General features: G+C 50.2%; 1 protein-coding gene across 2 annotated transcripts; it reads left to right on the top strand.

The window, feature by feature from the left end:
* Positions 1 to 1,323: 1,323 nt before the first annotated feature.
* SEPTIN11 (septin 11) lies at positions 1,324 to 21,243 on the top strand. 2 transcript variants are annotated; one of them, XM_077783075.1, is made up of 9 exons: positions 1,324 to 1,438; positions 3,426 to 3,621; positions 4,649 to 4,835; positions 6,465 to 6,626; positions 8,235 to 8,331; positions 9,272 to 9,440; positions 12,664 to 12,796; positions 13,206 to 13,393; positions 16,527 to 19,893. In XM_077783075.1, exons 2-9 carry the CDS (start codon positions 3,455 to 3,457, stop codon positions 16,540 to 16,542), a joined length of 1,119 nt encoding a protein of 372 aa, XP_077639201.1. In that variant the 5' UTR covers positions 1,324 to 1,438; positions 3,426 to 3,454; the 3' UTR covers positions 16,543 to 19,893. The 2 variants fall into 2 exon arrangements, with proteins under 2 accessions (XP_077639201.1, XP_077639200.1); XM_077783074.1 differs by lacking the exon at positions 16,527 to 19,893 and adding an exon at positions 20,261 to 21,243 and having other exon boundaries at positions 1,330 to 1,438.
* Positions 21,244 to 25,178: the final 3,935 nt, after the last annotated feature.

Here is a 25,178-nt window from a genome sequence, read left to right as displayed (position 1 = left end):
TAGAAGAAAGATGTTGTGAAATAATGGCATGGCTGCTCCAGGTCTACCGAGTTTATGGGTTTTTTTTTGTTTCCTTGTTTTGCTTGTGCCATTGGCATAACTGTGACTTGCCAGGGAAGAGGTAACTGGGCTGACTTGCTTTTCCTCAGAGCTTCTGTGTGGATTGCCATACAGCTGCTGTGGGAAGGACCCAGATACAGTCTGGGGAGTGTGTCAGACCTCCCTTCTGCGAGGTCTGTGCTGCTCCCTTGCCCTCCACAGAACAGCTTTGGGCTGGTGGATGTTGTCAGCTCAAGCCCCCGAGCAACTGAGGAGAGCAAGTCAGGAGGGGTGACTGGCACCTCTGGGCTGCTGGCTTGGCTTCTTTTCCTGCTGAGGACATACACAGGCAGCAGCAGGGGCTTTGTAGGTCACACAGGAAATGCTGGGAACGGTGCCCTGCTTGCTCACCTCGTGTCAGATGAGGTTATTTGTAAACCAAGGCATGGCAGAGCAGCAGGCTCGCTTTATTCCCTTCCTGGAAAAGTGGGAAAGAGTTTTAGCTGGCTTTAGTGGCAGAGTTGCTATCTGAGCTGTGTCCTGCTGTAGAAGGGTTGCAGGAAAAGGGCAAGAATGTTGGCATTTTCCTTGTAGGCCTGGGAGGACAGAGCAAGTCTGAGGGCTGCTCCTTCCCTTTGGCACACTGAGCCAAGGAAAGCACCACCTTGGCTCTCAGCTCACCTACACAGGTGTCTGTCAGGAGTAACTTTTGGAGCTGCAAGCAGGGCCATCTCCCAACCTATGTCACCCCTCAATGTGCTTCTTGAGGGGGCCAGCCTCACTGGGAAGTTTGGGGAGTTTCCCATGCTGCTGAGGAAGTTCTGAAGTGGAAGACTGGCTGGTTTCTGCTATGTAGCTGTGCAGTGGACATGAAGGAGACAGCCTCAGCTGCTTCCCCAACTGAACAGGAGCTGGTCACCTTACAGCTCTGACCGTGCTCCACTCTCTTTTCCAGGTGTCTGCCAAAATACTCTTAGGGTAATCCTATGGGAGGCTGGGGCCTCTGAAACAGCATTTGAGTGTTGCAGATGGGTAAAGAATCATGGTTTATTGGTGCCAGGCACAGAGAACTGGTGTGATGGTGTTTGAGTTGAGGATGTTTTAGCTCCTGAGCCCCACAGCAGAGATGGATAGAAGGAAAACAAGAATGCATTTGGGAGGGACACCGAAGAGAGAGATGCTGCGTCCCAAAAGCCTCTGTGTCCTTAACACAGGTCTGATAGGACTTCTTTCCTGCCAGGGGCGTTGTAATCCTGCTGAATGCTTTTCTCCTGGCTCTTACAGAACGATGACCTCAGGAACCTGTCCCTGTCCGGCCACGTGGGCTTCGACAGCCTCCCGGACCAGCTGGTCAACAAGTCAACATCACAGGGCTTCTGCTTCAACATCCTGTGCGTGGGTAGGTCACCTGCTGGGCCCTCAGGGGGCACAGCCCCACATTCACACCTTCTCCACCTGCCCAGGGCAGGGCTGAGGCACTGAGGGCTGTGCTTGTCTTCCCAGAGCTGCTCCACAGTGAAATCTAGTGTTCCCCTTTGCCCTTTCTCTGCCTTGTCCCCTGAGTCAGAGCACGGCAATTGATGGCTGTTAAAATCTGTGCCTTTGATCATCCAGCAGTTCTACTTTCCCCAAAGGCGGCCCATAAGGAAATGGAGTCAACTTGGACACAAAATGTATTTTTGAAAGGTTGTTAACTTAAATCTGCTTTTCTCTGGGTTGGGTGTGGAGGCTGTTTCTCAACAAATTGCGTTCCTTCCCTTCCAGGGTTTGCCTGTATCCTTACATTCTTAGCATCTCCACTTGGAACGATGCCATTTTTAGTCTCCAAATGAACAAAGACTGTCACCTGTCCTCTGCTGTATTTAATATGGAAATTGGTTTAATAGCCTGAGCTACTTTTCCCAAATTGTTCACAGGGTGAAGTAAGAGAGGCACCATCTTCTCTTGGCTGTGGGGGAGGAAGATGCTGTCTTGGTACTCTGTGGATATTCCACAGCTGGAAATCCATTTATCAGCCCCAGGGAGCTGTGAGCCAAGCCAGCTTTGGCTTGTCAGTGAACCCAGAATTTGGTTCTGTAAAGGGACAAAACTGCTGGGTTTTCCTCTTAGCTTGGCAGTGCAGGCTGCAAACATTGTCTTTACATTCATTGTTCATTTAAGCCTCCAAGAGGGGAGTATTGTCCCTTCTAATTAGTTACATTAATTAGCTGGAAAAACCCCACAACCCTCTGACTGTGATTTTTCTACAGCAAATTGACAATTTCTGTGAGCTGCCTGAAAAGAAATCTAGCAAACTCGACTCCTCCCTGTAGCTTGTGTGTGAAAGGAGGAGATAAGAGAATAGTTGTGCTTCTGCACACTTGAGCTCCCAGCCCTCACATGACTCTTCTAGCAGCATGAAACCATTTCAATCCAGCAGGGAACAGCCTGATTAGCAGGCAGCTCTTTGATCAAAATGGCATAAATTAATTGCCTTTCTCTCTTGAAGTAAATATGCCTTTCTTAGTGTGACTTAATGTCTCCATTAGCAATTTGATCCACCTCTTTTTATCTTGTGAAATGTGCCCGTCCACTGATTTTCACCTCATATTAAAGTTTCATACAAGCTGCTGCAGCTGGCTAAGGAACAGAATCCCAGCCTTGAAAAAAATTATAGTTTAGAATTGTGATTTGAGAGAGGACACAGTTAAATTCAGTGTTGTGTTGTGAGACTTCTGACTGGGATGTGAAATGGTGCAGAGCCGATCTGGCATAGAACACAGCAGTTCACATCAGGAGCTCCGTAAAATTTGCAGCTTCAGCCGTGGGCAGTTCGTGCCATCAGTTTAGGACTTGGCTTTCTATGTGAGTTGCCTCAACCCCACCCCTGCTCACAGCATGGGTAGCAATAGCTGTTTGAGAGTGAAATTGCTAAAGAAACAGTTTTGACTGAAAAATGGGATTTAGGCTAGTGCTTCCGTCCATGTTACTAATTGCACTGGGGATTAGTGAAACTGTAGTAGTTTAAAAAGTTGGTATTTAAGCAGTGTGCCTATTTTTTTCAAGAACTCCCTATATGTTTCTCTGTCTCATATTTTTATTGTTTAAGTAGCACTGTGGGTTTTGGATTATCTTCTTGAGACAGCAAAACTGCCCTAAAAGGGCTGAAACAAAATCAGGGAATCAGACGTGGCGTTGAGAGAATTAACAATTTGCTACCATAAAGAAAGTTCCTGAGTCCTGGTAAAGATGGAGACTGTTTCTGAAGACATCTGTTCCCGCAGGGATTATCTTGCTTAGCGATGTGCATGTAGCCTAATTCCACTGCTACCCAAGAGGAGTAACTCCTTAACCTGCCAGGGAAGGAGGCTCGGGAGAGCGTTCTGACGCTCCCTCTGTCTGCTCAGGTGAAACCGGCATCGGCAAGTCCACGCTGATGGACACGCTGTTCAACACCAAGTTCGAGAGCGAGCCCGCCACGCACAACGAGCCCGGCGTCCGGTTGAAAGCGCGGAGTTATGAGCTCCAGGAGAGCAACGTGCGGCTGAAGCTGACCATCGTGGACACTGTGGGCTTTGGCGATCAGATCAACAAGGATGACAGGTAATCCGAGCTCTGCTGGGAGAGACATCCCGATGCTGGTGGGCTCCGAGGTCTCCAGGGCTTCCCTCTGTGGGCAGCAGGTCCCTCGCTGTTCTGGGGGTGCTTCCCTGTCGCAGATGCTGCTCCTGCCTAAGCCTGTGGGCAGTGGGGCTTAGTGAGAGCTTTTGTGCTCCTGCTGCGTTGTGTCCTGGCACATATGGCTGTGTCAGGTGCGATTCATTCTGTCCTCCAGTTTGAGGCTTCCCAGGCCTCCTTTGCTCTGCTTTTTTTATGGGGCTTTCTCTAATATTTCTCCCAGTGTGAGGCCTTACTGCTTTCCTTGCTCTTGTCTCTGAGGTTTTCAGTGTCTCATGGTCAGAGACAGAACTTCCATAAGCCAAGAAACCAGAGCGGCAGTCATTTTAGACACACCTAGTGATATCCATGAAGCTGCCCTTGGTGGAGGGGAAACACATGGAGCAGTTTTCTTTCCAGAAGCACAAACAAGTTGATTTGAAGCACAAGTTGATTTGAATAAGGACATGTTACACTGCATGAGCTACTTTTTCTCCAAAAGAATGATCCCATCAAAGTCCAGGAATGGTACAGCTGTCTTCTGAGCTTTGCTCACAGGCTTCAGTTCCTGACAAGTACCTCTTATCTTGTGACTCTCCCTTCCCTCTTTTAAGATGATGAGATTTTGGACAAGCTAGGGAGTAGGTGATGATTTCATGTTGAAATTTTTTTGTTAGATGCTTTTCAGTGAGACTGGCAGAGCAGCAGCTCAGACTTCAATTGGAGAGGCTGCCAAATGCATTGCTTTTCAGGATAGCAATCTTGTGTAGTTTCCATGCAGCTGAAATCGAGGGCTGCCATGTCTGTTGTGCTTTGCCTGTGCACCAAGCAGAAAGGCACCCTTGTAGGTTGCTGGGGAGGGTCCTGAAAGCAGTGCTTGTCCTGTACCATGCAGAGCTCCTGAGTGTCTATCAGTGGCCTGTGTGGTCCCTGCAGCCAATTTCCCGGTTTTCTCTGTGCCTTCTCTCCTCAGCTACAAGCCTATAGTAGAATACATCGATGCACAGTTCGAAGCCTACCTGCAGGAAGAGCTGAAGATCAAGCGATCCCTGTTCAACTACCATGACACGCGGATCCATGCCTGCCTCTACTTCATCGCTCCCACAGGACACTCGCTCAAGTCCCTGGACTTGGTCACCATGAAGAAACTCGACAGTAAGGTACTTGCTGCCTGGGTCACCGTGGCCCTGTAGTGCTTTCATTATCTTGCCATCTGCTCAGGGAAATCATGTCTGGGTTTAGTAGTGGAGAGTTGTGGACAAAAAAGTGTGAGAAGCTTACCTTGGGCAAGCTGCTACAACGAGTCATTATTCTGCTTCATGTGCTGCAGTGACTTATTGAAAGTTTGGGCTCCTGCTCTTTTCCAGCTCGCCTTGGTGGGGAGCTTGGCTACATGCTCCCTAGCTCATCTTTAAAGTCAATAAAGACAGTTGAGGTCCTCTTTCTAATCAGTGAAAAACAAATTGAAGTGCTATGTCTACTTGCTCTGACCACAGCCAGCTAGACAAAAAGAGCAGTTTGATCTGCTACAGCAAATGTAGTGGTGTTTAGCTGTCATGTCATAAACAAGAATCTGAATAAATGTTACTTGGCATCTGCTCTTCCAGGTACCCTCATGGGCTTGGTTTAAACCATGGTTCAAAGGAGATGGCACCTCTTCTAGGAAAAATAACTAAAGTATAAATGTAGAGCCTGAGTAGCTAAACTGAGCCTTCTCTGTGCTCCTTTCCGTCATGATTAAGCAATTTAAATCAGTCCACTGTGCACCTTTGGCTCATTGGTCCTGATTCTGCAGGCCATCAATGATGACAGCAGCTCTTTGTTTCCTAGAGAGGCCAATCGACTGGGTTTTATGTGGTGATGGAGAAAGTTCCTTGCCTTCTTCAACTGAAAAAAAGGTTATGGAGATTTATCTCAAATGAGCTAATTGACATTCCTGTTCTATCTTTTGGCCAACGTGGATTTAATAACTCCAAACAGAATTAAGTGATGTAATGGAAGAGGATTTTCAAGTACTGTAGTTAAAATCCCTCCATGTAGGTCGATATTCCTGTTATCCTCAGTACAGTTTCTGTCTGCTGTTGCAAGGAAAATCAAACCTGTGGGATCAAAGGCAGAAGCTGTCCCTCTGAAGGGAGGAGACGGGGAAAGAAGGCAGGCTCTCTGTCCTTGTCAACAGCTTGTCTAGAGAAGAGATCTCTCATCACAGAGCTGTGCAGGGAGAAGTGAGCCCTGGTCCTGCAGTGCAGCAGTGTCCAGGGGCATATGAGGGCACACAGGTGAGGGAAGTGTGCCTGTGTTACTGCCAGCCCTTGTCCTGTTTGTCCACCTCCTGTGGGGTGACATCAGCTCTGCTGCCCCTCCAGTGTCCCTGGTGACACTCCCCAAGCCAGGGTCTGTGACAGGCTGTTGTCTAAGCATAGCTCTTGCAGAAATCCATCCAGCTGCAGTACCAGGGAATGCACAGAGATGGTAATTTCCTTTCTTTTTTTTTTTTTTTTTTTGGAGCAGCTCATAATAGTCTATGACAACATTTCCTATCCAGCCAATTCAGATGAGGAGGGGAGTACGACAGGACAGGAAATAGCATGTTACCAAATTGTATTTGACTTCTTTCTGAGGCCATCATCACTGCTGCCTGGAAATCCTGACTGCAGCTCCAGGGAAGTTCATCTGCTGGGGTGCTGGCTGGTGGCACTTTAGGGCTGTCACTGCATGTCCTGCTCTGTCCTCTCCCAGAGACACAACCTGTGCAGTCCTGTATGCAGAAGTGCTGTCCTGTCTTGCAGGTGAACATCATCCCCATCATTGCCAAGGCTGACACCATTGCAAAGAACGAGTTGCACAAGTTCAAGAGTAAAATCATGAGTGAGCTGGTCAGCAACGGCGTGCAGATCTACCAGTTCCCGACCGATGAGGAGACGGTGGCTGAGATCAATGCCACCATGAGTGTATGTTATCTGGGGGGGTGGCTGGTCTTGCCTTGCCAAGGCTTTGATGGCTGTGCTTTGTCTTGCTTAGCTTTAAAACTGCAATTTAAGCACAGACACATCAGCCTGGCCAGAAGGCTTTTGGAGGCTTGTGCTACCTGGTCTGTTACATTTCCTTGTGTGACAAACATGTCTCCCCTATTGCAGGTCTCACATCCTTCCCCTGTTGCAGTATTCCTGTCTCAGGAAAGGAAGAGGATGGGAGGCAGGGCCCCAGTGTGGTCAGGGCAGAGAGCTGAGGTTTGGCTTTCCTGTCCCAAATGACCACTCACTGCTTTGTGGGGGTGATTAATTTGCTGCTGCCTTTGTTTTGGTTTCCGCTGGGAGCGGGGCACTGGCACTGATGTTCCAGTGCTCTGCAGCCCATCAGCAGCTCTGGCTTTCACCTCCTCCCCTGCCTCTAGACATGAGGTGGAAGCTGAGGGAACTCAGGGCTAGACTAGACCTAACATTTCAGTGGGGGTTACCAAGGGAAGCAGCTCTTTGCAATGGGACTTACTCGGGCTGCAAAGGGAAGAATCTGAACTCATGGTCGCTGGCAGTGAGGTGTTGAGTGGCCCCAAGGGGATTTGCCAGTCCTAGAGGGTGCACTCAGATGAAGCTATTTCCTTGCTACTTGAAGGCTGTTGTGACTTTTCCTGCTCAGCGGCTTGTAGATGGGCAATTATCTCATCCAGCTAAATGTTAGACCGTTTCCAAAGCTCCCTATTGCCTGTCTTCCTGTTTTGAGCAGAGAGAAGCTGGCACAGAGAAGGCATGTGGCTCTACCAGGGTGCATTGTGTGCGGTGTTTTACCTTCCTCAGGTGCAGCCTGGCTGCTGGGAAGCCCCTTTGCTAGCTAATCCCATCTCCACTGCCCTGACATCTTCCCCTCCCACCCAGCCTGTGACCACAGCTTGGCTGACAGAGCTGCTGCTTCCAATGCAGCCAGTCCCATTGGATGCTGTTAAGGAAGGGAGAGTTCTGCTGGGCTGGGCTGGGCTGGCATCTGAGGCGAGCTCCTTCCTGGCAGCAGCCACACTTCTGGGAGTAGATCCCAGATTGTCACCACCACACCCATGGAGAGACCTGGACCGAGCAGAGCTCCATGACTCAGACGTGTCAGCCTAGGGCTGGGTCAGCTCCACTCTTCCCCTTGCTCACAGCTTTGCCCTGTTTAAGAGGAAGCGTTAGCAGTTCTTTGTAGCAGCAAAATCCCCCTCATTTTTGCCTTCCTTGAGAGGATGTAGTTTGTTTTCTTCTTTGTTGCATGGTTCTTTTTTCTTGGTGTTTAAATTCAGTTCTGGTTTGTCAGACTTGTTCCATGCTTAAGACAGTAGTGCTTTGTAATTAAGTGGAAATATGTACCTATCTTGTGTTTTTAGGACTTCAGAATTTTGGGCTTTAAGTCTGATCAGGTTTCTCATCCAGATTGTCCTGTTGCTCTTCCTGAAACACCAGACAAATTGCAAAGGCGTTTAAACAACTTAAATTTAGCAGAGCTGCCCCAGTAAACAGCTTTCTTGAGAAACAATCTCTGGCAAGGCAGCAAAGGAAATCCCCGGCCTCATTGTCCCTTTCCTTTTGTAGGTCCACCTTCCTTTTGCCGTGGTTGGCAGCACCGAGGAAGTGAAGATTGGCAACAAGATGGCAAAAGCCAGGCAGTACCCCTGGGGTGTCGTGCAGGGTATGTTAGCAAGGGCACAAGCAAGGCTTCTCACCCTGTCCCCTTCTGAGCCAAGAATAACCAGTTCTGTTACTTCCATCTCTGGATGGCCCTTACCAAAACCTGGCTTGAGAGAGCACAGCTTAGATCTGGACACGGAGCCAAAAGCTCCTTCCTGTAGGAGGGCAGAGTTTGGCCAGGGCACTGTTTGCAGCCCAGGCTTTACTGAAGCTGCCAGAAATCCAGAGCTGATCCTTGCTTTCCAGCCAGCACGGAGAAGTACAGGATTGAGATGGTGGTGGTCTCCTTGTGGCTTCAGTTGTGTATCCTGTTGGAGAATGGCCCAGGAAGCTGCAGGAGAGCATTCACAGTGCAGTTCTGCAAAACTCTCTGGCTTCTCAGTAATACCACCTGACCCTGAAGCAGCTTCAGAGACTTCAACTGTGTTCACCAGAGGATGGTACTGGGAAAAACAGTTAGGAAAGAAGCTGATGTGTTTGGGAGATCCTGGATTTTACCTGTATCCTGCTGGGTTCTTGCTGTTCCCAGAAAACTAGGACCAGATAGTTTGAGATTCAGTTTAGACTTTGCCACTGTGAGCCCCTGTGAGTGCTAGGATTTTGAGTGGGTTTGGGTGGGAAGTGAAATCCTGTGAACCAACAGATCATCACCTCACCAGATTATTATGGTGCAAAAATGGATGGGGAGGTGCGAGCCCTGTGACAGATGGGCAATGCATAGATCTTGAAATCCAGTGCAGGCCTTGAACTCAGGCCCCTGCTGGTGTGGGATAGCTGCAACCCCTGTTCAGCAAGGCATTTTGGTGTGGGCTGACTTGCAGCTGTGCTTGTGTGCCTGAAGAACTCTGAGGTTTGCTACACTGGGACCCAGATCCAGGGAAGGGGGAAGCCCAGCTCTTAGGTTTTGTGTTCTCTCAGTGGATATTGTGTTGTTTTTGCAGTTGAAAATGAAAACCACTGTGACTTTGTGAAGCTGCGCGAGATGCTGATCCGAGTGAACATGGAGGACTTGCGGGAGCAGACGCACACCCGGCACTACGAGCTGTACAGGCGCTGCAAGCTGGAAGAGATGGGCTTCAAGGACACGGATCCGGACAGCAAACCTTTCAGGTAGGGACGTGCATGCCAGGCACTGCTGCTGTGCAGCCAGCTTGCTCTGCTGCTGCTCAGGGCTGCCTGAAGTTCCAGGCAGGAAAAGTGCAGCTGTGTCTGTGTGACAGGAAGGTGGCCCCTGTGTTGGGGACGTCCTGTGTAAGTAATTTTTTGACCCTCCTGGAGCTCTTCACAGCTGGTCCAAGGTGAGCTGTGAAGAGGGTGCTACAGTCTCATGCCTGAGGTTTGGCCGATTACTCAATACATAGTTCATTCTGTCAGACAGCTTTATTGGTCTGCAGCCCAAGCCATTAGCCAGGGACAAACAGCTGTGTGGGAATTTGAGAGGGAGTGTTTTTCTCCCTTCATTTCCTGTTTCCCATTCCTCCCCAACTTTTCCCAGGTAATTGCACCTCCTGCCTTACAGCATCCCACATTCCTCTGTGCCTCCCGGGGAAGGCAGTCAGAATTCCAGTGCACCCGTGGGGGTTTGCCCCTGTAACACACGTGTGTGCCAGGGGTTGGCATTGATGTGGGGTCTTGTTTCTGACTTGCTGAGTTGATGCAGCTGTACTTCTTCTACAGCAGAAACTCTGCTGGAATCAGTCAAGCCCAGTTCTGTTAGTAAGCCTAAGTGTGAAGTTTTATTGGATTTCCTTTCTGGAGAGCAATGGCTTAAGATGGGCTCAGCCCTTCCTTTAGAGGAATCTGAGGAATTTCCATTGCTTCCTGTACATGAGACCTCTTTTGACCAAGCTATAAGTAGAAAGGAAATGAAAATGTACAGAATTTTTCCATGTGGTACGTGCTAGTTCAGAGCAGTTCACTCTGGAAGCCTTTTCCCTCCAATAAACAAACAAAACCTATGATCCCAAGCTGTTTGGCTGAGGCTGATGTATATCTGAAACAAGGGAGATGTTCTCTCTGAGCTCAGGGATCAAAAGGATGCTTTTCCCTGCATCTTGGCCCTGGGAGCCACAGGAACTGCTGCCCTTCAGCCAGTTTGCATCAGCCAGGAGCAGGGAGCCATTGGCAAGTGTCAGGGGGAGCAGGACAGGAGGTCCCAGCAAACCATTGGTGCCATGTAGGGGCTTGTGTGAGGTGTGGAAAAGGGGCACTGGTAATGTCTGAGACCCCCCACCTTGCTTGGCCAGGCTGCACGAGGTCAGGAGGGAGCACCAGGATCCCAACAGACATCAGCTCCATGAAATTGGGTTTCTGCACAGGGACCCTTCTGCTGTGTCTGTTGTGGGCTGGATTCTTTGCTGCACTGATTAAGCTTTTCAAAATACTCCTTTTTCAAATAATATTATTTGCCAGTGTGTGGGGGTGTGTTGGGAAATCAAGTTACTCTCGTAGTTTAGGTTCATATGTTTGTGTACTTAAAAGCCAATTCCCTTGTCATCTTTGCCTGTGAGAAGCTGCAGGGATCCCAGTTGGTTTGGACTGTTATTCCTTAGGGCTGCAATAGTTTTTTTTTCACATGCAGCCTGGGAGTTGCCAGACCAGTTTCTCTGAGAACTTGGCTCCTCTGGAAGTTGGAGTCACTGCCACAGAGAATGAAGCTTTGAACTTGGGACAGTTTAATAGGAAGCCCCTGCCCCTCTCACACCTGCCAGGCTTTTCCTGCTTGCCCATCACCCTGCACGGTGTTTTTGGAAGTGAGCTTTGGAAGAAGTGGTTTGCAGTCCAGGATCTGATGAGTGCGGAGCTTTCTGTTTCACTCTGTGAGACTCTGCTGCTCCCTAGGACAGCATGGCACTAATTGCAGATTCAGTTTGTGCTCACTGAGCAGTAAAGGCTCACCTGCCCTCGGGCTTTGCCAGATCCTTCACAAGGCCTTAGTAATTTAAGTTTATGTCTATAGTCAGAGGATTAAATCCAATGCTGAATTTTAGGGAGATGTTGTTTTGAGTCTCCTGAAGTCTCTATGCTGTGAGAGGTCTGGTTCTGCATGTAGCTGAGAATCCAAAGATAACTCTTGCCCTGCTCTCCCACGAAAGGATTTTTGTCGTTTTTAGAATCAGTATTTTTGCTTCCATGTGTAGGAAGCTGGTGTGGTCTTGTGGAATGGTGTGATTTCTCTGGGGCGGCCAGTGCTGTGCCAGAACAGCTCTGGGCATCCTGTCTGGAGGGTATTTTAGGAAGTAAGTGAAGTGCCTATTAATTAGCAGAGTTAAATACAAGGCTTGGCATAATCTGACAAGTTGTGTTCCCCAGCTCAATATTGCTTCCCCTAAGAAAACCCCAGCTAATAAAAAAGGCATCAAAGCCCCCAACAATGCTAGGAAAAGTAAAAGCTTGATTTTATTGCAATTAAGATGTTCCAGTGGCCCAACAGTTAATGTGTTCCTTAGGCACATGGATGCAACCTGTGTGTGTGTGACTTCAGTGGAGTTTTCATTTTAAAAATGCTTTTTCAGAAAAGCCTCTTGGGGGAAATAGTTATCATTCCCACACTATCATTATGGCAGGGTTATCCAAATCCATTTAAGGAATAAAACAAAAGAGGAATTTGACATTCAGAGTTCCTAAGAGGCTTTAAAAATCTCAGAGGTACATGGACAACGTATTTTATGTCCCAAATCTTTACTGCCTATCTCGGTGCTGGGGAAATGAAGGAATGCCAAGGAGTAGAGGGGGAATGAAGTAGTCCAGTAATGTGGTTATTTGAAGTAGGAAGGCTGCTGATGGTTTGGAAAAACCAAAGGAGAAAGGGAGGTCTGCCAGGATGCCTTTATCTAAATCAAACCCCTCATCTGAATCTATTAGCAATGAATAGTGAAAATGAGTTCTGCTCTGTGTTGGTGTCGTGGTTAATGAACTACACGGGGGCAGATTTCACCCCAGGTCTGCTGCACAAATCTTGCATTTGGAATGAGGAGACTTGACACAAACAAGGGGGAGAAGGAGGCGGTGTGGCTCTGCGGGATCACCAGCCCCCTGGGCATCGGGGTTTGCTGCGGGCACGTATGTAGGGGCTGCTTGTCTTGGAGGACAGTCACCCTGCCTGCCGAGTGATGCACGGCTGAGCAGCGAGCGCGGCTCTTCCTTTCCATTCGCCTCCCACTGCTGCCACCTAGCAAGCTGGGATGGCTTTTGTGGAGGTGGTGCTGCCTCTGCTGGAGCCTCTGACCCTGTTTTGTGCCCAGACAACTTAAGTGCTAAGGTTTCCAAAGGCTGGAAGCTCCTGGCTGTGCTTGAAACACTGCTCTGACTGGGTTTTGTGCGTTTTTAACAGCCTCCAAGAGACTTACGAAGCCAAGAGGAATGAATTCCTGGGTGAACTCCAGAAGAAGGAGGATGAAATGAGGCAGATGTTTGTCATGCGAGTGAAGGAGAAGGAAGCAGAGTTGAAGGAAGCAGAGAAGGATGTGAGTATATTGTAACTTGGAGGGCTTGGGACAGGCTGTTACAGAGCATGTCCTGCTGGGGCGGGAAGCTGCTCCTCAGGCCTTGTGCTGCTGCAGAGGTGCAGACAAGAGTACAGCCCTCAATGCTTGTGTTCCCTTGCTCTGCACAAACCTGATAGAGTCCACCATGTACAAAGCACTTAGGGATGGAATATGAGGGTGTGGAAGGGGCCTGCTGGGTTCCTACAACACTGTGAATTCCCACTCTGTGTGTGCCAGTGAGTGTTGCCTGCAGGGGACAGGCTGGTGGCTTGCAGGCAGTGCAGGGAGGCCTCGGTGCCAGCAGGAACACTTGGGGCATCATTACCCGTAAATTGGGGTGGAACATTCCTCTCTTGCCAGCCAGTTCTCACGGTCTCTGTCCTGGCAGCTTCACGAAAAGTTTGACCATCTAAAGAGGACTCACCAAGAAGAGAAGAAAAAGGTGGAAGACAAAAAGAAGGAACTTGAGGAAGAGCTGAACAACTTTCAAAAGAAGAAGGCAGCAGCTCAGCTATTACAGTCACAGGCTCAGCAGGCAGGTTCTCAACAAACCAAGAAAGACAAGGACAAGAAAAAGTAAGCAGCCGTCACCCACACCCTTTGTAGGGTTTGTTACCAGTTTTGGGAGGTTTTGTTTTTTTTTTTTTTCTTTCTTGCTGCATGTCTGTATTTGCTTTTCCCCATTACCAGACTGGAAACAGGCCTTTTCTCAGCCTGATCAAATAAAATATTTTTTTTTCTAAAGGGTGGGCCAGGGACATGATCTTAATTTTTCTCTAGAAGAATACCTTCAAATTCTCTCTTCAAATCTGACTGGTGTGGGAGAGCAATTGGATGGTAGTGTTTTGATTTATCTGTCCAGCATCTTCTGGAACTATGGGATGTCTGGACTCAGATTTATCTGCCTGAGCCAGAGTTATTAAGGTAGTTGCTATCGTCCTTTCTTTCACTGGTAGTCTCTAGTTCCCATTCCTTAAGGTTATGGTTGTAAGAAGTAAATTAGAAACCAAAACCGCCATGTTATTTTTACATGGGGAATGCTAGTGCCAAAAGTGAAGACTTGGAAGCTTCCTCTAAAGACAAGAAGCTTTGGTTTTGTATTTTTTTTAGAAAAACAAACTACCATGGTACCGTAATTGCAGTTAAATGGCATTTGTGGTTGTATCAAGTTGACATAATAAGCTAAGAAACTCTTACTTTTTAGTCAAGATCATGGCACTGTTTTTTACTATTTTATATTTGTGTCTTAGGAGTGTAATCCTTTGCCCTCCCCTGGCTTTTTCCATTCCTAGTGGGAGGGTGCTCATGCAAGTTCTTAGTGAGTCACCTGTGCTAAGGGTGCTTAGTTGGTACCTGCCATTGGGAAAGCTGGGGTTGCAGCAAATCTCACTGGAAAACACTTGTTTGACCCACACACAAAAATGACAGTTCCACGCTGCTTTCACTGCGCAAGAGAGAAGGGGGTGTTCCTTACAGGAACACGGGTGGTGTCACCCCTGGAAGAGCCAAGTGCCAGCAGGGCTGTGGCTCAGACACTTGTGTCTCCCAGCCCGGGAGCTGCAGCCTGGCCTGGGCTGCGTGGCAGCAGCTGTGCTGCAGGTGCCCGGGGCTTTTACAGCTTTGCCCCTCACTGCTGCTGGTTCTGTGCCCGACCTCGGTGGCTGCTGCCTGGGGCAGGTGGGGAGAGCCTGGGGCTGGCTCCTCAGCTGCTGTACATTGATGTAGCTCCTATGGAGCCATGCTGCTCGCTGCTGGCTGAGGATGTGGCCAGGGCCCCCACTGCGGAGCGCTGCGTGCTGCACGCTCTGCTCGGGGAGAACTCCTTACAGTCCAGAACTCCTTACAGTGGCAGGCTGAGCACTGGAATCAGCCACTGTCGGCAGCTAAGGCCCAGGCATGCTGAAACACCCTGCTGCAGATAGCTGGGACACTCGTCTTCACTCACCTCAGATCTCGGACATGGTGATGCATTCCCAAAAAAAATAGAAAGTTTCCAAGACGCTTGTCCTTACCTCTCAGAGTTGGTAGCCTAATATTTTTAAGAACTGTGCAGTAAGATTATTTCATCTCCTAGCTGTAGGACCAATGCAGTACAGAATGGTCTGGGGAGTTCTGTCCCTTTGTGAGCTCCTGTTTGGTTCCAGCCTTGTGGGTGAGACAGGGCTGTTCCCAGCGACCGTGACAAATGCAGGTTCTGCTGTGCTGCTGCATTCACAGAAATCCAGCCTCGAGGAACATGCCTGTGTTTTAGTGTGTCCTTTGTGTCGCTCCACGCCAGGTGCTGTACCTGCTGCAGGTGTTCTCTAGTGTCAGAGTTACTAACAGAGGCTTTAAAGGGAAATGCTGATGCTCCTGCCTTGTAGCTCACCTTGGTTTTCTAAAGGCTTTCAGTTTCTCCTTGCACTCTAATGTGGAGCTGCAGTTTTTGTAGTTAGGTTTGCAGCCTCTCTCTCTGCTGCCATGGCCTGTGGTGCTTCTTGTGCAATTGCCAGAGGAAATCCTTGCCATGCCCAACCCTTGCAGCCTCCCCACCAAGTAATTAATGGGAATGCTTTATTTTCTCAAGGTGGGATTGGATTTCTCTGATTTGGACAAGAGAGACTTTCCGCTGTGCTGTGCATGCCAGAGGGAAGGCTCAGGGTGAAATCTGCTGCTGGCCTGACTCCATGAGGGAGAGCTTGGCCTTCCTGATTTCCAGACTATTCCTCCAGAAATTCCCTAGCTTGTACTCTTTGTTTATCTAAAAAGTTTAGGGCTCTGGCCTGACAGCAGCAGTGTTTGGGGACAGCACACCTGTGTCCCTCAGGCACTGAAGGGGTGGCTGCAGAGGAGAATCAGGCACTGACCTGGACATGGGGCTGAGCCCCTGCTGTAGGGGACTGTGCTTCCAACTTGACCAGTCTGGAGAGAGCTCCTGGCAGCAGAGCCAGTGGGAGAGGCAAGCAGCCTTCTGGTGCTCGCCTGCTGCTGGCTAGATGGCCACATGCCTCAACATGTGCCGTTGTGTTGCTGCTCATCCACAGCCCCCCAGGAGCCAGGACCATCTGTTTGGCTTCTGTCTCTATTTATTTAAAGCTGCTTCTGAAAGCCAAGTGTAAAACTTTTTTTTTTTCCGTTTCCTTTCCATTTAAGTTTCCAGTCCAGTGTGCCTGGTCTGGCTATCAGGGACCGTGCTTTTCCCAAAGCAGTCCCTGAGCTACAACACCCATGTCAGGGCCTGGCCCAACACCCTGTGAAAAGAGGGGGTTTGGTGGTGCCTGAAGGATCTGACCTGGCTGTGAAAGCCCAAGTGCTTGGAGACATCCTGGTGTCCAGGTGTGAGATACCTGAGCTACCTCCTGCAGGATGCCCATGGGAAGTACCCCAAGCTGGCCACCTGCACCCATGTCCTAGCTGGGAACAAATGAGCTCTAAAGCCACCAAGCTCTGTGGTGACAAGCTGTAACCTGGGCCAGCTTACAGGGCTGGTTGCTCAGTAGTTGTGTCCCCCCAGTTTTTCATTTTGCTTGTTATAGGCTGGAATAGAGCCCAGCCTTGAGGTTGAATTTCTTTGTAATTCTGTAATCCATCTGCATGCCCACCCACTGGAGCGGGTTGCTGGTGTTGGCTCTCCTGGCTTTCTCTTTTTTTTTTTTTTTTTTTTTTTTTTGCATTTTGAGTTCAATTAGTGCTAACTTTTTTGTTTTTTGTTCTGTTTTTTAACTTGCAGTGCAAGCTTCACATAAAGCCTGTCGAGCCAAGGATGTTCCTGCATTCACCTGCTTTTGCAGTAATGTGTCTCTGCCATCTGTTTTCTTTTTATATTTTTTTTTCCATTTTTTTAACATGAATAACTATTAACTCATCTAATAACATAGTGGGAACAAGAAGGAAGAGGGATTGGGTGCAGGACTGTGTGTGAGTGGAAGTTCAGGGGTGAGTGGGGGGACGAGGTGATAATGATGCCACCATGCGTTTTTCTCACCAAAACCATCAGCAGCGAATTATTTTTGGCCCCCAGTCTGAACCAAGAGTCAGAGTTGGATGTCAGCAGTTCAGGTATTGGCTGGCTCAGGTGCCCTCAGCGCTGCTGGCTGTGCTGTGGGAGCCCCAGGGAAGGAGTGTTGTAGGAATATCCCAGCCAGGCCATGGCTGAAGCTGGAGCTGATTCTGACCCTTCAGGAGCTGACGCGTTCAGCAGCCCCAGTCCCTGCCGGGGAGAGGGAGGGGGGTGTGTGTAGATAACCAAGTGTAACTGACCTTGCATGCCGTGACATTTGCATGATCATTTGTGTTAGTTCCTGTTCCGTGCTGTCTGCCCTGGCCTGGTTTTCCAGCCTCCCTTCCCTCAGCAGAGCCGCAGCTGCCTTGGGCGAGGAGCATTCCCAGCACTGCTCTCCCTGCACTACTTGCCTCAAACCTTTGGAGCCTCCCTTAAAAATCCTGCCTGGCTTCCAACGGGTGGGGATCTTAGCAAGGCTTAGCAGCCCTCATGGAACCAAATGCCTGGGCTGGGGGAAGATAGAGCCTTCACCATCCTCTTGGAGCTTCCAGGAGCAATGTGGGATCCAGAATTCCAGGTCACCGGAGAGAAGGTGCGTGGACAGATGGCACTGCACTGTCCCCAAGCCTCATGCAGCAGGAATAATGTCCCATTCAGGTGTCCCTAGGACATGCCAAGGAGGTGTAGGATAAGCCAGGCCCCCTCTCTGGCCAGCACGCAGTGGAAGTGGGGCTGTTGAAAGTGTTTTTTCCATGCCATTGCTTTCAGACTGTCTTTCCCTTCCTTCCCAAGGAGTGGGGAGCTGTGCTTACCATGTGACTCCTGGATTTCTTCCTCTGCCAGTGTACAGCCAGCACTTGCAATGCTCCTAGCTAGGCAGTCTCTTTAAAGCCTTCTTACACTAAACTCTTCCTACCCGAGTCTCCCACTATAGCTGTTTGCCTGCTTCTGGGTGGAATTTCTCTGGGGGAAAAAGGCAGAATTTCTACTTTTCATCACTTTTTCCTCAAGTGCTGGATTGGCAAAGTGCTTGCAGGTTAGCTTATGGGTCGTGTTGCTTTTTAACCCTCATGGCTTCAGGAAGAGGATATCTAGGTACCATGTCTTGGACAGACAACAAAATTGGATAAATAAACTGGAAATAAAACAGTTGATCTTTTTATCCTTTAAAAAAATTAAATTTATTGAGGTTTTTAAGTTGTTTTTAAAAATATTATTTTTTGGTTTTGTTGTTTGGGTTTTTTTTTTCCCCCCCTCGTGGAGTTGCCAGCTATGCACTTTTCATCAGGTTAAATAGGTTTGCTGCAGGGTTAGTTGGAAAAATGAAATTCTGGTTCTTGTGGTTTCTGGCAAACCCAGCTTTAAAATCTTGAGTTGTGAAGGAAGAAGTTTGAGTTGTTTGCATGAGTTTTTTACAGTCACATCACATGCCCATCACAGAGTGCTTGTGGCAATATGCTTTGCTTCAGCTGCCTCTGTGCATGTCATCTTTTTAATTACCAGTGTTTTGTGCCAAGTAGAAAACTTAATTTTAACATTTATTTCTCCTGCTTCATTGAACAGCCCTTCAAGGGATGTTTAGCAGGGGAAATCAGCTGAGTTGAGCTTTTCCTTTTTGACAGAAAGCTGTGGCCAAGTGCATTAGTGTCTTTTTGGTTGAGCTTTTCTCTAGCAGAAAACAAGCTGTGTTGGAGAAACTGGGAATAAACCACAAACTTGAAGATGTCAAAGGTACTGTTCTGGTTTTTTGCCAGAGGAGATGGAAATTATTTTCTTCCCCATTTTGAACCCCTGGGCCATGTTTAGCTTGTTCCTGCTGCTCTGGTTGCTTTCCTTTCCCTGTGCCTTTTTTCCCAGTAGCCCCTGATGTGTATGCAGTGAATGGTACGCTCAGGTCTGGCTGGATGTGCTTTCACCTCTGCATGTAAGTACAGCAGGAGGAGACTGACCCTTCCTGCCTCGCTCCTGACAGAAGACCAGCTGTGCTTTTCTGGGAGATTCTCCAAGTCCACTTTCTTGCAAGTGGGGCGCTTAAAACTCCTCTAAAACTGCATGTTCCTCACAAGGTGGATTTCAGTCCTTAGGCTAATACAGAGAAGCAGGAAAGCACGATGAGCTTTTTCTGGGATGGTGATGTTCCCAGGGCATGAAGCAAACCCCCAGAATGGAAAAGCAAAGACAGAGTAGGGCTCTGCGAGGGGCTGTGGCTTTTCTGTGGGTCTGGCAGGCAGTGGGAGAGGAGGAGGTGGATAAAGGGCTTGTTCCCCCAGAACCTTCTGGGGATCACACAGTTTGAGGGAGGGCAGTGAGTAGGAAGGTGCCCTTGGAGCTCATGGTTGTGAAATGCATCGTCTTGAGATGCATCTCCTGTGGCACTCCAGGAGCTACAGGGGAAAGCAGGCACTGGCAGCCAGCATGGGCTCCTCTCCAGCTGGAGAGCTGCTGCTCCTGTCACCCGCTCCACGTGCTTCTGACAGCTTCAAATCCCAGCAGGGAGCTGCATGTCTCCCTGGAAGGACATCCATGTTAAACAGGACCGATGGTTCTGCAGGCAGCTCTCCTTCTGCTTCTCCCAAGCTGTCCCAGTGCGGATGGAAGTGTCTTTTTGTGTGTGACCACGGCAGATGGGTCCCTGTGACTCCAGTCCCCTTCCGTGTCCCTTCTCCGAGGGCCCGGGCTGCACGTGCGGGGTGTGATACCTGTGGTGCTTTTGCCAGCACGGAGCTCTGCAAACATGAAGGGTTTTTTAATTATTGGGAAACAAAGCTGTGAACAGCGGTAGAAATCTTGTATTTTTAATATCCTGATTGCCTTAAACCATAGATGTAGGACTTTATTACCTTGCTATTGGAAAATAACCCATGTTTGTAACGAAACAATTGTGTAACCTACATACAGTGTTAATGCAAATGATATGTATGCATCTGTTAGATATTGTCACTTTATTTGATGTTAAAATATTTCAGTTTTTGAATTACAGATGGAATAATAACCTTCTAGCATAAGCTCAGTTATTTCTTGTATATGCTTCAGGCTGCAGATCCAAATAGTGCCAACACTTGAAGTGGGGAGAGGAAATATATTTTTACCCAAAGCTTTGGTCTTTGCGTGGCCTCTGTGACATTTGCTGTTGCCATTCTGTGGCGGGGCGACAGGAGGATCACCTGTCAGCCTCTGCCTCCCCAGCAGGTTGTTCTGTGCCTTTGAGGTGCCTCTGTAGGTTCGTGCTGGTGTTTGTCAGTCGCTTCTTGTGGTGGTCATGAGCTTGTCCCGCACCTCAGCCGGTGTCCCGGGGAGCTCGGGCCAGAGCTGATACGTGTGACGCCTGCCCGGTACATTCCCTCCCCCATGACTTGTATTAAAATGTTGTTCCTCCTTTGTTCCCCCCCCCCACCCTCACTTTTTCATTTCAATTCTGAACTTCTGTTTCTTTTCTCTTCTGTTTTTCTCTTTTTCTGTAGCTTCTTCTTTATGTAACCGTCACCTTGCCAAAGCCCCCACACCCTCTCTCCCAGTGGACCGCAGGGCACTGGAAGAGCTGCGGATCCGGGCACCCCTGCCAGGAGAAGAGCCATCTCATTCCTCCATCACGTCTGCCCTCTTCTCCTTCCCCCTCTGTTCCCACCCGTGCGTCTGAGGGTGTGCTGTGCTGTGTGTCTGTGCGGGGTCTGCCCGCTCCCGGCGCGCCTCCAACAGCGTCCAGCCTTCCAGCACTGCCAGAGGGAACGGCTGCCGGAGGGAGCTCGGCCGCACTGTGACTCGTTGCTCTGGGTTAGTTGGATTTTTTTGCCTCCCTCCCCGTTTTCTTTTGCCGTAACATGCACACGCTGCTGGTGACGCCTCGAATGACAGACTGGGGCTGAGTGAGCGTAGCTGGAGGATTTCATTTCTGCCTCAAGCCTGGCTGCTTTGAACACCACAACTCCATCTCAAGGGCGTCCTGTGCTCCTCTGGCATGGCTGGAAATCTTTCCATAGACCTGGTGATGTTCTCAGTGTGTCACTGTGTGACAGTGGATGTCCCATCCTGTGGCACTGGTGGAGCCTGTCCTGGACAGTCAAGGCCTTATTTTCTGGCTGTGCCTCGCAACAGGCAGAGCAGGATTTGGTTTTGTACAGCTGAGCTGCTCTGGCTCGCACTTGCATCCAAGGCTTCATTTTGTTGTCATGAAGCCTAATTAGTGATTCTTTTTTTTAACAGCCCTGAATGTGGGCAAGTTGTTAAAATTTCTACCTTGTTTACTTTGAAAGTGAACTCAATCAAAAAGTCTGAGAAGTGCCAAAGGATTGCTTGAAGGTAAAAACAAAACCTGTAAATGTGTGTAGTGACCTCCAGCTGGTTTGGGATGGAGGCAGCCCAAGCTTTGTAGGGATGTTGTTTTGTGTAGAGTGATGCACTTTGATTTTTAACCGAATACTAGTGATTTATTCTTTGCATCTGTGAACCTTAATCAAGGAATTCTCTTCCTTTAACGTGCTGAGGTAGAGCTACCCTCAGTTGGTCTAGGTTTGGCCTCTGGCAGTCGGTGTGTGACATGCCAGCTGCTGAGGGGCTCTGTTGAAGTCGGCTGGGGTTTTTTTTCAGAAGCACAGTATTTTGTAGCATTCTTCAGTGACAAGGGTCAGCTCCCTGCAGCCAGGTGGAAGAAAAACTGCTTGTCCTGGAAACCTTTGCAACCAAAGAAGTGACTTTATAGATACACTCAGAAAAGTTATTGAGTGTTGGCTTCGGACGTGCTGTACTCTGGTACATAGCTGGACTTACTGGCTGTTGCCCATGCCTGAAGGGCTGTGAATATTTGCACAAGTGTAGCTTGGGACAGCATTTGCAGTGATACCAAAACCAGAGCCTGCCCTGCTCCTGAGGCTGCAGGGGCCTCAGGTGGTGCCCAGTGCCTCCCAGCAGTTGGCCAGGTCAGAAACCTGTTGAATTCAGCCTTGTGAGCACAGAAACCCTGCTGGTGTCTGTCTCTGTCTTGCTCTGCAGAGCTCTGTGGGTGTTTGTCTTAACTGAGAACCACCACTTGCAGGATGTGATCCCTGTGTGCCCTGGACCACCACCCCTACCAAAAAGCCATGGTTTGAGCTGCACGTTTTCAGAAAAAAAAGAGGGAGTAACCATGCAGCCTGAAAATAGCAGTTCACCATGCAGCCAAGGGCTGCTGGGGCTCAGGGCATGCTGGTGCTCAAGCCCCTCCTGTGCCTCATGCAGGCCAGTGTTCCCCCAGCCCAGGGTTCTCTGCCCCCAAAGGTGGTCACTGTTGACTGAGAACGTGCCTTGCCCATTAAATGCCCAGTTTAGCCTGCCTTTCCTTCCAGTGGTGGCACCTGTGCCAGTCTGCAGTGTCACTAACCACTGCGGGGGGCCCAAGGGCTTTGGGCTGCGGGCTTTGCAGCCATGGCAGCCTGCAGCTTGCCCAGGTACCCTGCTGCTTGCCCAGCAGCAACCCCAGCCTCTGGATGGCTCCTGCAGGCTTCTGTGGGACCGTCTTCCAGGTAGGGAATCCTCTCCTTATGTTCCCCTCTGTCCTCATACCTCTTTGTTGTTCCTTCTAAACTCCAAATGGCATTATTTTAAAAGCCTAATGTAAGGAGAAGCAGATGGGCACAACCCAAATGCCGATACTCACACGGACTGCCTTTATTTTGCAGCTCTGTAGAGTTGTGCTGTGCTGGTGCCTTGAGTCCTGCTTGCAGCTCTGGACCTCGTGTCTGCAGGAGGACATAGCGGAGTTAGAGAAGGGCACTAATGGGAGTTGGGATGGAGCAGCAGCGTGCCAGGTGAGGCGGCTCCGTTTGGCGAGGGAAGGGCAGAGGTGAGGGAGGATCCAGCCCTGTTGCGGGCAGGAGCTGGCAGCACATAACCTCTAGAGGTCCCCTGCAGCCCGAATTTGTGACTGTTGGGACGCTCGCTGGCGGTGCGCGCCGAGCTGCCCGTCACCAAAGCGCTCACTCGAAGGAAATGGGCTCAAAACATCTAAAAGCTACACGGAGCAGGTTTCTTACAGAGCAGGTACTAAACTTCAGGGTTTTTTGGGTTTTTTTTTGCCTCGGGTTGTTGAGGTGGCCGGTGTCAGCAGAAGGTTTTGCGGTTGGTTTGGGTTTTTTTAAGGGTAGATGCAAGGAGAACGGGTCCATAAGGAAAACAATAGCACTCGGTTGGTGGTGGATACGGGGCGGAGGGAAGGGAGCAGAAGGCTCCGCCGCTGTTAGCGGTGTCTGTGGAGCGAGGGGCGGAGCTGCCAGAGGCTGTGGCGGGGCTTTCCCACACCCCAGGGCTGGGAGAAGGGGTGGAACGTGACCTTCAGCTGCTTCCCGCATGGCTGCAGCGCTTGGGAAGGAGGTGTCAGCGTTGGGAAGGGGCGGCTCAGGGAGGTTATTTGTTACCAAATGTCCCCCAGCAGAGCTGGGAAAGCCGCTTCATCCGCTCCAGCTGAAAGCTGTGCTTTGGCGTTAACCCTTGTGTGGCTGCTGCGGAGCATCCATGCTGTCGTGTCTGGAGAGCAAATCCTCCAGGGGCTCAGGGGAGCAGCGCAGTGTGTGAGGGTGAGCTGGGATTGCAGCTACACACTTGGGAACAAGCAGCAGTGCTCTGCACGATGTGGCTGCTGTGCCTGGGGAGCTGCCTGGGCTCGGGACACTGAGCAAACGCTTGGGTTTGGGAATGCAGTGGGTTCATCCCAGTGCTCCTGTGGCATATGCTGGGCTCCTGGCCTGCACTGCTCTGGACCCGCTGGAGCACAGATCCTGTGTTGGCATCTTGGGCAGGGCTGTGACGTGAAGCACTAGGGTGCTGTGAGGTTTGTGGGAAGGTCACATGAATGTGAGGAGCCAAGGGCATCAGGGCATGTTTTCCTGTGGGAAACAGGGAGCCCTGGCAGTGGTCCAGCATGCCCCTGTGTTCCAGCAGCAGGAGCAGCATAGAAGTCAGCCTGCTGCTGAAGGTGATGGGGCCCGTGCAGCGTGCACTGAAGGGCGCAGCTGCTGCACTTGCTCCAGGGAAGAACAAAAACAATGGGATGATGTCGAGTGCCACAGCCAGAGAGATGCCAAGCATCCAGGGCCTGTGCCAGGACAACAGGACACTGCAGAGGTGGATGCCTGGACCGGGGACAGGATTTGTGCCTGAGCCTTGTTGTGTTGGAGGCACAAGGGAGCTGGGGTGGGCTTGTGGGCAGCAGCAAGGGAATAAAACATGTCTCTCTCTGCAGCCCCTGGGGCATGCCTGTGTTCGGGACTGGGAGAGCTGCCTCAGCAGCCAGGGACACTGAGTCCTGCCTCTGGTGTTTGCTTCCCAGAGCTCGCCAAGTCAGCACTGGGGCTTGGCTGGCTCCAGGCAGCATAAGGAAGCCGGGAGGGTCTGGGGCAGTTTTGGGAGAGCCACAGTGATGCTGTGAATTGGGTGCATTTTGGAAGACAGAGCTCTCCCCTTAAGGCTGGTAACAAGCCAGGGCGGTGCTCAATGTGGGGCAGTGCACAACCTGCTCCTGTCCTGTGGCTCTGGGAGTGGGAAACAGTGACCAGGATACAGTTACCTTTCCAGAGTGACACACAGCCCTGGCTGCTGCACACCTGGGATGGCAAACTGCCCCAGCGACACCCAAATCTCTCCTGAAGCCCAGCTCCCCTCCCTGCTGTTCCAGCCAGGCCCCTGCCAGCTGGCACAGGCTCCCTGCTCCCACCCTTGTGCCAGCTCCTCTCCCCGTGTGCCTCTGTGAGTGCTCGTGTGCTGATGCTGCAAGCAGGAATGTGGGAATATGCCCTTAAACCTGAGGCAGAAAGAGCGTGGGGATGGGGAGAAACGGGTGTAATTGAACTGGGAAATGTGTGTAACATGCCATGGGCTGGATGTAGAGTGCCCCAGAACTGTCAGGGTGCTTTGCTTAGGAGTGTGCTAGTGACAACTTGAGCCTGCTCAGTAGCCTGGCTTTGGAAAACAGCTGCGGAATGAGAAGGTCAGGGACTGAAAATACTGTAAGGATGGCAGGAAGGGCTGGAAGGGAAGGAAGACGCACACCCTGCTGAGAAATGTGGTCTTGAGGGGGATTTTTTGAGCCATGGCAGGAAGAAGCTGGAACTGAAGAGAAGGCTGTCATGCTGGACTGCTGCAGTAAGATGGTACCTTGGAAGCAGGGAGCAGGAGGGGCTTCAGGATGGGGGGGTCGGGGGGGACATGGAGCACTGTCCCAGCCAGGCACTCGGCCTGGAGTGAGGAGCACCAGAGCCAGGGCCAAAGCTGGAACTGGTGGAGAGGCAGTGAGTGCATGCTGGGTGACTCCCTTGCCTGCCCAGCACCTCTCATGTCACCTTTCCAGGGGTCTGGCACAGAGCAGCTCCCTGGCAGCCTCTGGGTAAAGCCAAGCCAGGTCTTGGGTGAAAA

This window comes from Lonchura striata, chromosome 4 (genome assembly GCF_046129695.1).
Source record: "Lonchura striata isolate bLonStr1 chromosome 4, bLonStr1.mat, whole genome shotgun sequence".
Lineage (NCBI taxonomy): Eukaryota > Metazoa > Chordata > Aves > Passeriformes > Estrildidae > Lonchura > Lonchura striata.
The sequence above is the reverse complement of the archived record's forward strand: the minus strand, read 5'-3'. Positions and strand labels throughout refer to the sequence as shown.

Bases quoted from the DNA above. Each gene is read 5' to 3' on its own strand.
- SEPTIN11 (XM_077783074.1), top strand. From the start codon at position 3,455: ATGGACACGCTGTTCAACACCAAGTTCGAGAGCGAGCCCGCCACGCAC. The intron at 6,627-8,234 runs GTATGTTATCTG...TTCCTTTTGTAG, and splicing joins AGATCAATGCCACCATGAGT to GTCCACCTTCCTTTTGCCGT. The intron at 9,441-12,663 runs GTAGGGACGTGC...CGTTTTTAACAG, and splicing joins CCGGACAGCAAACCTTTCAG to CCTCCAAGAGACTTACGAAG.